General features: G+C 47.7%; 2 protein-coding genes across 7 annotated transcripts in view; one reads left to right on the forward strand and one right to left on the reverse strand.

Annotated features, from left to right (window-relative positions):
- B4GALNT2 (beta-1,4-N-acetyl-galactosaminyl transferase 2) overlaps positions 1-11828 on the forward strand; it is a 24842-nt gene that overhangs the window by 11451 nt on the left and 1563 nt on the right. For 5 of the 6 annotated variants that reach the window (XM_014541150.1, XM_014541152.1, XM_005868142.1 and 2 more), the window contains 4 exons: positions 1983-2020; positions 3972-4152; positions 8176-8363; positions 9296-9436. In XM_014541150.1, the coding sequence (XP_014396636.1) occupies positions 1983-2020; positions 3972-4152; positions 8176-8363; positions 9296-9436 (548 nt within the window). Of the gene's footprint in view, positions 1-1982; positions 2021-3971; positions 4234-8169; positions 8364-9295; positions 9437-11828 lie in introns of all 6 variants that reach the window. The other variant, XM_014541153.1, reaches the window with a different exon arrangement.
- LOC102251814 (yrdC domain-containing protein, mitochondrial-like) lies at positions 10457-11827 on the reverse strand (the record flags this gene model as incomplete). The annotated part of the gene is made up of 1 exon (XM_005868141.2): positions 10457-11827. A coding segment is annotated over one exon (609 nt), but the record flags the coding sequence as incomplete, so codon positions are not given.

An 11828-nucleotide genomic window follows, 5' to 3' on the forward strand; every position in this document is an offset into this window, starting at 1 on the left:
CAGGCCATCTCCAGGAATTAACGCTCCTCAGCATGAGGGCCTGGCTGATCCAGGGTGCTTACTTGGACCCCCTTGGGGGGTGGTCTGCACTGGTGCTCCCAGTCCCCCCTCACACAGGGTGGAGGTGGGGAGAAGGTGCAGGGGGGTTGGCATCAGACCTGAGGAAGGAAGTGTCCATGCTGGGCCTGGCTCTCTAGGTACCTGCTGCACACACAGGGCCCCTGACATCCCCATCCTGGAGGAAGAGCTGATGGTTGAGGGGGGCTCTGGCCCCAATACAAGCAGCACTATTTTCTAGAAGTAAAGTAACTATTTGTTTTTTAAACAACTAAAAAGCTTTTACACACTCCTCTAGTCCAGCAGCACCGCCCTGTGAGGTAAATGTGATTTTGCCAGTTTCCCAGATGAGCTTAGTAAGTTCCCTATGGCCACAGAGGAGGATATGTTTGAAGGAGAACTTGAATTAGTCATATTATAAGATGCTAAAGTAAATACACTTGGGGTTCATTGTTAGTGTTTTTGAATAGTTATTTAAAAATAATATGACACTTTGGATGATTCATTTTTTATTGTGGTAAAGTATGCATAGCAGAATTTACTATCTTAACCATTTTAAGTGCACAGTTCTATTGCACTGAATACATTCACATTGTTCTGCAGCCGTCACCACCATCCATCTCCAGAACTTTTTCATCTTCCCCCTGGAACTCTGCACCTATTTCACATTACCTCCCCTCTCCCTCCAGCCCCTGGCAACCACCATTCTACTTCCTGTCTTGATGGGTTTGACTACTCTAGGTGCTCCATATATGGATGATTCATTATTATTATTTTTTTAAAATATATTTTATTGATTTTTTACAGAGAGGAAGGGAGAGAGATAGAGAGCCAGAAACATCAATGAGAGAGAAACATCGACCAGCTGCCTCCTGCACACCCCCCACTGGGGACGTGCCCGCAACCAAGGCACATGCCCTTGACCGGAATCGAATCTGGGACCTCCCAGTCCACAGGCCGACGCTCTATCCACTGAGCCAAACCGGTTTCAGCCATTATTATTATTATTTTTTAATGATTTCAGAGAGGAAGGGAGAAGGAGAGAGAGATAGAAACATCAATGATGAAAGAGAGTCACTGATTGGTTGCCCCCTGCATATCCCACACTGGAGACTGAGCCCACAACCTGGGCATGTGCCCTGACCGGGAATCGAACCATGACCTCCTGGTTCATAGGTCGCCGTTCAACCTCTGAGCCATGCAGGCCGGGCAGGCTGGTTCATTATTAACCCATTGCTTCCTTCCCTTCAGTAACAGATACCTGGAAGGGACTGGATTAATTCACAGCACCCATCCAAAGCTGAGGGTGGCATCAGGGGTTTTAGAACCGCTGGAAGGACCTTGGAAAGCGTCTAGCAGAACCCTGGGGAGAGGGGAGTCTGCCAGCAAACACCCTGGGGAGGAGGGAACACTTGAAGGGACTCTGGAAGGACATGGAGGCAGCCAGGAAGGTGTGAGCCTCGGAGAGCCCTTGGAATCCTCTCAGATGACTTTTTTTTTTTTAATCTGAACAATAAAGATTTAATTTTTTAAAAAGTGGTATAGGATACACATACATACATACACATATACATATATATATTTTTAAAATCAGGGAGTCTTAATCTCCCCTCCCTTCCCCCCCCCTTTTTTTTTTACCTTTTTCTGGAAATATTTATAGAGTCACAGATAGTTGCATAGATAGTACACAGTGGTCCTGTATCCTCCTCACCTAGTTTTCCCCATTGGTTACATCTTAAATAATTAAAGTATATTAAAAAAAACACCCAGAAAACTGACCTTGGTGTATACTGGGTCTGTGTAGTTCTGTGTCATTATATCACGTGTGTAGATCCAGGTAATCAGGATATAGAATTAATGCATTCCTTTCAATGCCAAGGTCAGATGACTTTTTGTTTTGTTTTCCTTTTCCCTGTGTCCTCCAGGTCTTCAGTTTGATGGACCCAGTGCCCCCATCTATAAGGCAAGAGCCCCCCCTTCCCAGTCCCTTTGTGCACTTGGCATCCTGTCCTTGGCTCACTGCCCAGCCCCCTCCCCCCAGTGGTGGCTGGTCTCGGATTTTGACAGAGCCCCCATCCAGATGAAACATCAGACACGAGTCTGAGGTGAGGGGGGAGGGGGCCCACTTTTTCCAGCCGAAGGAGTGGCTGGAGTTCCAGGGAGGCCTTCCAAGACCACGCCAAGGCACTGAGCCACCGCGGGTGCTGCTGCTTCCACTGCGAGAGGACGCTGCTGCCACAGCTGTGGCTTCGGCTCCTGCGTTGTGTTGCCTCTGCCAGGGCTAGCGCCTCCGAGATGGATGCCCTGTGCCCTGCCCGCTTTCCCCACTTAACAGAGCTCCAAATCAAGGTCTCTGCAAGTACATCCGACTGGTGGGACGTAGATCACATCAAGAGCCCTAACTACAAAGGAGCCTGGGAAATGTAGTTTTAGTTTTCTCACCTCTGTATGTTAAACAGAGGTTGGAATGGCTAGAAGCCTCCTCTGTCCCCACCCCCAGCTACCAGTAAGCCCTCTGCCACCTGCTTCTGTCACTTTCTCAGTTCTCTGTTATCTTCTTATAGCACTTATCTGTACCTGAACTACCTCATATGCGTCGTGATATGCTTATGGCTTCTCTTCCCCAATCCTATATAATAAAAGCCTAATATGCAAATTGACCAAACAGGGGACCAACCAGTGGAATGGCTGGTAGCTATGACATGCACTGACCACCAGGGGGCAGATGCAAGCTGCCCCCAGCCCATAGGCCCCAGGCCAGCCAAGGCGGGTGCAGTGGGGGGGCCCCCCAATTGCCCTGCCAGTCACCCCACAGATCGGCCCTGATCGCCGGCCAGGCCTAGGGACCCTACCCATGCATGAATTTCATGCACCAGGCCTCTAGTAGACTATAAGCTTCTTGAAGGCAAGGAATCTGTCTTATTCACAACTTTCCCCCCTGTGCCTGTAATTTGGATCTCAGAATATATATCCATTGACTGACTAAAGTGCTTTCAGCAAGGCCCTAGCTGGTTTGGCTCCGTGGATAGGGTGTTGGCCTGCAGACCAAAGGGTCCTGGGTTTGATTCTGGTCAAGGGCAGATTGGCTGTAGGTGTGAGGGAAGTGGAAGAACAGCAACGACTTCCACTTGGGGACTTGAGCAGTTGAGCGGATGAAGGTGCCATTCACGAGGCAGGGAGAGGCTTATAGAGAGAAATCAATAGTTCCATTTTGAAGATATCAGTTTGATTTGCTTGTGAAACTTCCTAGCAGGGCAACCAACCAGATAGTTGGATCTCAGAAAGAGATGAACTGTAGACACAAATGTTGAAACCATCAGCAGAGGGGTGGTATTTAAAGCCATGGGAACGGATGAAATCTTCTAGCAAGATGAAATCTTCTAGCAAAGAGCGCAGAGTCAAGCCCTGAAAAGCTCCATTCTGAGTTTTATTTATTTTTGTTAATATACTTTTATTGATTTCAGAGAGGAAGAGAGAGGGAGAATGAGATAGAAACATCAATGATGAGAGAGAGTCATTGATCTGCTGCCTCCTGCACACCCCCCAATGGGGACGGAGCTCACAGCCCAGGCATGTGCCCTTAACCAGAATCGAACCTGGGACCCTTCGGTCTGCAGGCCAACGCTCTGTCCACTGAGCCAAACCAGCGGAGGAGTTGGCAAACTGAAGTCAAAAGAATGGTGTTCTGCAAGCCAACAGATAAGAAGAGAGAAGGAACTGCCCTTGAATGCACCAGGCCCCAGGGCTAAATTCTCCTTTGCTGTGACCAGAGCAGGGACACCATGCAGAGCCAGGCCCTAGCTTCTGGGGCACCCATGAGCTTCTCTCACCCTAATATGCTCTGCCCCCTTGCAGGCCATGTTGGGTATGTGCCTTTCCTTCCATTTAGCTTCTTTGTACTTCACCCACCTTAGGTCACCCTGACAGCTTCTCTGGGGACACTCAACACCCTCGCTGACCTCCCAGACAGTGTGGTGCGGGGAAGAGGCCAGAAGCAGCTGACTATTTCAACCAGTGACCGGAAGCTTTTGAATTTCATCCTCCAGCACGTGACCTACACCAGCACGGTGTACCAGCACCACAGGGTGGATGTGGGTGAGATCCTGTCCTTGGATGGCAACATGCTGAGGGAGCCGGAAAACACCACTGGGCCCTCTCCAAGTCTTCCTCCTCCAGGAAGCCTGCCTGCATGGAAGATGCTTTCCTTGCTCCTGTTTCTAACCCTAGACACCTAACTTCGAAATTACTGTACCCAATACTATCCCCACGTTGCTACTGATCCCATAGAAGGGACTCCAGGCAAGGACAGGTGAAGAGCCTCCTCTTCTCTATGAGGACAGATCTTTCATGCTGTGCACCTGGAAACCATCCGGTTCTGTTCCCTATTCTCTATCGCTCTCAAAGCTGAAGACTTCAGCTGCGGTAGAGGAGGGAGGCAGTCTATGCATCCGTTTATTGTCCTGGGTATTAACAGGAAAGGGGATGTGGGGAAACTCCCAGTCCAAAGGACAGTGGCTTTGACTCCTCCTTCCCAATCAACCCCCTCCCCCAAGCTCCACCCCAGGAATTCCCTGGAGAACAATTTCTTCCCGTTTCTGGATGAATCAGTCACCCCTTTCTCTCTCTCTCTTTTAATATATATATTTTTATTGATTTCAGAGAGGAAGGGAGAGGGAGAGAGAGAAACATCAATGATGAGAGAGAATCACTGATTGGCTGCCTTCTACACTCCCCCCACTGGGGATCAAGCCCACAATCTGGGCATGTACCCTTGACCGGAATCGAACCTGGGACCCTTTAGTCCTCAGGCCGACGCTCTATCCACTGAGCCAAACTGGCTAGGGCACCCCTTTCTCTTTTGACTAGCTACACAGAATGCATTCCCAGGACACCAACAAAAAGAAATGAAATATGGGGCAGGTGACCCATGACGGCACACTAAAAAGCCAGTTCTCCCGACCGAATGACCCTGTGAAATAAAATAGGGCAGGTATTTGTGGAGACCTGCTCCCAAGGGTCCTGCAGGGTAGAGGTGGCGTGGGATTAAAGCACCAGAGACCGGGGTTAGGAGGACTGGCACGAGGCACCAGCAACTTTATTTTTTACACACACTGTTTTATAGCTAAGTTGTGGCTGGTCATGCTTCATAGATCACTGCTAGGGCTTGGCTTCTGATGGGGAAGTAGCAGATCGTTACAGACTGGGCAAGACTGGGCAAGCTTTGTCTAGTTCCATCTATGTTTGACAGTTGCTATGACCAACAGTTGCTATGACAAAATGTCTGCTTGCCTAGATCACAAGAACTGGGGTGCAAACCAAATTCATGTCCTTTACATGACTTGGAGTGGGGTCAGGCCTTTCCTGTAGCCCGACGGCTTCTTATAGGTATTATTATCCTGGTCTTGTAGCTGGAGGAGACTGAGCGATTTACCCAAGGCATTTCAGATAACAATGGCAAAGTCAAAGATAATCTGGACTCTGTGACTCCACACCCTGTCCACCCCTGGAGATTCTCACAAGGGCAAGAAATGTGAGTTTAGGACAGCCGTGGGCAAACTACGGCCCGTTTGAAATGAATAAAACAAACAAACAAAAAAGACCGTACCCTTTTATGTAATGATGTTTACTTTGAATTTATATTAGTTCACACAAACACTCCATCCATGCTTTTGTTCCAGCCCTCCGGTCCAGTTTAAGAACCCATTGTGGCCCTCGAGTCAAAAAGTTTGCCCACCCCTGGCCTAAGCCATCAGTCGGACATCCTTAGTGCTTGCCAGCCACGAGCTTGGCTCTGACTGAGCAGTGCTCCCGCTGTGGGAGTGCACTGACTATCATGGGGTAGCTCCTGCATTGAGCATCTGTCCCCTGGTGGTCAGTGCGCATCATAGCAACTGGTCGTTCTGCTGAGCACAAACCAAAATTCCCAACTCCTAAAAAGAAAAAAGGTTAGGTTAGGCACAGAGAGCCACTCCTATTGGTTCTGGGATTGGTAGGAACATTCTCAGTTTCCAAGTGTCCTGATGCCATCCAGGGATGAACCTTGCGAAGAAGACTTTCTAGGGATAGCCATCTCAGGTCTGCTCTGCTGACTCTTGCACACACTGCCCAAACCGCAGGTGCAGTTGCATTTCAGGGTTATATGATTGGGATGTTCTAAGCCACCAAGTTATCGCTATCCTTATTCATTTAAGAAGATAACATATTCTACATGGCCCTGCATGTAGTGGCCTCTATCTGCCTCTCCAGCCAATCTTATGACACTGCCCTCCTGTTAACAAGAAGTCAGCCACACTGGCTTTCTTTCACTTCTTCTAATTCTCTAAGTGGTTTCGGTTCTGGGCCATTCTGTACACTGCACCTGGCTGAGCCCTGTGTATCCTTCAGCTCCTACCCTGGCAATCACTGATTGAAAAATATCTTCCCTGACCCTTCAGACAACATAAGGACCCACTTGTTTCTCTCAGAATACTCTGCTCTCCTTCTCAGCATTGATGACAATTGTAATTAGATACTTATCATTACCTTCATTGATGTTACTCTCTCTCCCTCTACCTTCCTCTCTGAAATCAATAAAAATATATGATATTAAAAAAAATAAGTAATAAAAACAGAATAGTACTGGAGCATGAATAGATATATCAGTGGAATCAAACTGAAATTCCGGAAATAGACATGTTGGAATTTTACCATGTGATAAAGGTAAGAGGGAAAGATGTATAGTGTGGTTATTTTAGGCATTTTTGAACTTTTTCATAAAAGTTATCACACTGTATAGTATGAAGTTCTAGAACCTGATCTTTCGCAGCCCATGGCTTGTCTTCTGATGTTGTTTCCAGGGTCTGGTTATATGAAAGTTTTATCCATTAGTGTAATAAAATTGATTCACTGTTTTCTTTCTGGGTTTTGCTCTTTGTGCCTTGTTCAAGAAATTATTCTCTACATTAAAGCAAGAACGATATTCTCCTGAATTTTTCCAAAGATGTACCTGATTGCTTTCACATTTAGATATGTGATCTACCTAGAAGTTATTTTTATGTGTGGCTTATTATGGGGATCTAATTTTTTGGTATATGAATAGCAACACCATATAAGCCCTTCCTCTTCCCTGGCTTGTATTGTCGCTCTGTCACACACCAAGGTTCGTATGTGCAGGAGTCTGAATCTGGGCTTTGTTAGCTTGCACTGGTCTGTTTATCGTTGGGCTAATTCCATAATGTTTTTTTAAAAAATATTTTTATTAATTTCAGAGAGGAAGGGAGAAAGAGATAGAAACATCAGTGATGAGAGAGAATCATTGATCAGCTGCCTCCTGCACACCCCCACACTGGGAATCAAGCCCGCAACCCAGGCATGTGCCCTGAATGGGAATTGAACTGTGACCTCCTGCTTCATAGGTCGACACTCAACCACTGAGCCCCGCTGGCCAAGCTAAGTGTACACTTTGATAATACATCATCTGTATATTGTATTGTATGTTCACCACCTAAAGTCATGCCTTCTTCCATCGCCATATATTTGAACCCCTATCCCTCTAAAGTCATGTCTTCTTCCATCGCCATATATTTGAACCCCTATCCCTCTGGTAACCAACATACTATTGTCTGTGTCTATGAACTTTTGCTTGTCTTGTTTGTTCATTTATTGCTTTCAGTTTTATATCCCACAAATGAGTGATATCACAAAGGGCTCTCGACTTTTTTGTCTGATTTATTTTGCTTAGCATGATACTCTCAAGATCCATCCGTGTTGTCACAAATGGCAGTATTTCGTCTTTGCTTATGGCTGACTAGTATTCCATTGTATATGACAACCACATCGTCTTTATCCACTCATCTAGTGAAGGACACCTTGGTTGTTTTCTTGTCTTAGCTACCGTGAAGGAAGTCCATGTCTCTGAGACATGGACTCCCTTTAACTCAGTGCTTCAGTAAACGTAGGGATACATAAATATATTTATTTTCTAACCCTACAAACAAACCCTTGTTAAGCACCTACTGAGGCATGAGGCCCATAAACACTGAGAGGTTGTGGCATAAAAAAACCCACCAGAACAATGTAAGCTAAGACAGTGAGGCTTCCCCAAACACAGTGCTCTGACATCCACCCTTTCTTGACCAGAGAGGAAGCTCAGAGACCTGGTGACCATTGCCACCAAAACGTTCCTCCGTCCCCACAAGCTCATGACCATGCTCCGGAGTGTTCGTGAGTATTATCCAGACTTGACCGTGATCGTGGCTGATGACAGCAAGGAGCCTTTGAAAATTAATGACAGCCACGTGGAGTACTACAGCATGCCCTTTGGGAAGGTATGTCCCTCCCTCCCAGATGGGAGACACCTGGGTCCTGGGACAAGAGGGCCCCAGAGTCAGGTCCCACCCTGGATGGGGCTGCTTCAGTGGCCTCCCCAAGGAAGCAGGGTCCTGGAGCGGGAAAGGGTAGGACTCTCCTCCGAGTCCCCTTGCTGACGCCAAATTCACAGAGAAGTCAGGCCACGCTCACTTTGCTGTATTAATGGGCGGTTAATTTGCCTTTCCTCACACTTGGCGTGGAAGTTGAGTGAGGTCCTTCTGAGTGATTTGAGGTGTCTGACATCCCAAGGATTCCTGACATGCAGATCCAACTGGAATCATCTCTGATTCCAGCCGAGCGGGAGCAGCTATCTCTCTGTCTGTCTCTCCCCACCACAGCTTCCTCCAAGGACACACAGAAAGAAATAGATACTGTACATACCAGGGTGTATGCTGGGTTGTGCTCTGCCCTTTTGACTTGGTGTTGAGTGCTTTCTGCTCCCACCAAACATCTCCCGGGCAATATAAGGGGAAATGGAAGGAGAGCCACAGAGACTCGATCGGATGGAAAACCTGTCCACATTGGCCACAGGGCCGAGGAAGGGCTTCCTGGCTTTTCAATCTTTGATCCAGAAAGTCACTCCTTCTTCAGGTGTCTCTGAGACGTGGACTCCCTTTAACCCAGTGCTTCTCCATCTCAGCTGTATATTGGAGTCACCCTCACAAATTCTGACTTAATTCGTCTGGGGTGCAGTCTGGCTAGTGGGAACTGAGAAAGTGCCCCAAGTGATTATTCTTTTTTTAAAAAGGATGTGCCCGCAACCTTGACCGGAATCGAACCTGGGACCCTTGAGTCCGCAGGCTGACACTCTATCCACTGAGCCAAACCGGTTAGGGCCCAAGTGATTATTCTAATGGTAACCACTGATCTAACCTCATTCCACCTACAGGGTTGGTTTGCTGGCAGGAACCTCGCCATATCTCAGGTCACCACCAAATATGTTCTCTGGGTGGACGATGACTTTCTCTTCACCACCAAGACCAAGATTGAGAAGCTAGTGGATGTTCTGGAGAAAACGGAACTGGATGTGGTAAGGGATAGTTGCCAGTTTGATCCCAGTTGCAACCCGTAGAAACAGTCACGAGAAGGAAGGAGAGGAGAAGAGAAGAGAAGAGAGGAAAGTATGTGAGGGAAGAGGAGAAAATAAAAGAAAAAAGAAAGAGGAGAGAAGCGGGAAGGAAGGTGAGGGAGAGGGGCTGATGCAGGAGATGAATAGCCAGCACAACTCTGGGCTTGAGGGTGTCACACCAGGACTCAGGAGATGTGCTTGAATTTTGTTTCTGCCTCCATACTTACTTTTTTTTTTAAAATATATTTTATTGATTTTTTACAGAGGGGAAGGGAGAGAGATAGAGAGTTAGAAACATCGATGAGAGAGAAACATCGATCAGCTGCCTCCTGCACATCTCCCACTGGGGATGTGCCCGCAACCCAGGTACATGCCCTTGACCGGAATTGAACCTGGGACCTTTCAGTCCGCAGGCTGACGCTCTATCCACTGAGCCAAACCGGTTTCGGCCATACTTACTTTTTTTTAAAAAATACATTTTTATTGATTTTTTTTTAGAGAGAGAGGAAGGGAGAGGGATAGAGAGATAGAAACATCAATGGAAAGGCTGAGCTTGCTGTATGGTAAGCAGAGCAGAGAACTTGTCTGCCCTTTTGGCTTGGTGTTAAGTGCTTTCTGCTCCCACCAAAGAGATTTTTCTGGGGTGAGTAGGAATGGAGGATCAAAGGACCCTGCAATATATGCTGAAGGCTGTGGCCGCAATAGCAACAAGAGTCACGGAGGACAGCATGAAGGGTAGATAGAGAAAGGGTGTGATTCTTTATATATATATTGATTTCAGAGAAGAAGGGAGGAGAGAGAGATAGAAACATCAATGATGAGAGAGAATCATTGATCAGCTGCCTCCTGCATGCCCCCTACCGGGGACCGAGCCCACAACCCAGGCATGTTCCCTTGGCCGGAATCGAACCTGGGACCCTTCAGTCCGCAGGCTGACGCTTTATCCACTGAGCCAAGTCGGCTAGGGCAAGGGTGTGATTCTTTTTTTTTTTTTGCCCAACAATAACTATGTTTAATACATGGTATACATATGAATGCAGATAAAGGCTGCTGAGTGGACACTAGGTTTAAAAATGGTATCATTATAATGTATTTTATGAATAAGAAAAAAGGCACTGTCTGAAGAGATAGATTTACTTTCCTATACTCTTTAATTTGGATCCCCCATCCCACTCCCTGCCAACCGAGCTGACTTCCCACCATTAGTAGAGAGCGACGACCCTCTGCCAGGCAATGCAGCATGCCGCCCCACCAGCCCCTGGTTCAGAGGAAAGTGCGTTTGGCCTGTTACTCTACAGTCTTCATGCTAACCTGGTTCCAGCTTCAGGAGCACAAAACTCAAGCCTTTGGTCACTTGAGACCTTTCAACAGCACCAACTGGCACTCTAGCTTGTTTGGACCTTAAATGCCACCAACGCTCACTAGATTCCCAATGTTATTTAAATTGTATATCAAGAATTTTTTAAAAAAAGAGAGAGGGAGAGCAGAAGCTTATCAGAATAAGAGCATCCTAGGAATGTTCTTAAAGTCTCTATTCAGCTTTTGGCTGACATATGAAATTATAGACAATAAATATAGTCCCCTTCCCCAGGTATGACACTAAACCAGCTTCTTCTGGGATCTGGTTACAGTATTCATAAAGACAAACTGCCTTGAAAGTCAGACTAGTGATGCTGTGGCCCCAGTGGCCTCTGCAAGTGAGGCCTTGCCATCCACTGGTGGACAAATACATAGTGTCCAGCATCAGTCCCTGGGCCCTCCTGCCTCCCAAGTCTCAGCAGGATCCCTGTGAGGGAGCAGCCTGTACTTCCTTTGGAGGACAACCATAGTGTTTTCCCAGGCACAGCCTGCACCAATAATGCCAAACTTTCCAGGCACAGACAAGTCAACCACAGTTGAGCCGAGGCGACACTTGGGGCTCTTGCCATCCCCAATTGGCCCCCCATCGATTACCAAGGACAGTTGAGGCCAGAGGTCCTGGAACTCCTCCGCATTCAGAGAACTGGGCTGGGAGCTGAGGTTGGCACTGGTGAGAGCAAGCGGCCCCCCACACATCTGGGCCAAGTCCTGCAGGAAGGCATGGTCAGGAATCCGGATGCCTACAAGGGGAGTGAAGGGGTTCAGGTCCTTACTGAGCTCCTCCGAGCGTGCCATCACCAGGGTCACTGGTCCCGGTAACAGGTCTTTGAGGAGCCCCTGGGGTACTTTCACATGACAGAACCGGTACACGTGGACCACGCGGCCCAGGCACACGGCCAGCGGCTTGGCCTCGCTGTGGCCCTTCAGGTGGTACACAGCGTCCAGTGCCCCCGAGCAGCTCGCCAAGCACGCCAGGCCGGACAGCGTATCGGTG

Source organism: Myotis brandtii, unplaced genomic scaffold, assembly GCF_000412655.1.
Source record: "Myotis brandtii unplaced genomic scaffold, ASM41265v1 scaffold265, whole genome shotgun sequence".
In the NCBI taxonomy this organism is placed as follows: domain Eukaryota; kingdom Metazoa; phylum Chordata; class Mammalia; order Chiroptera; family Vespertilionidae; genus Myotis; species Myotis brandtii.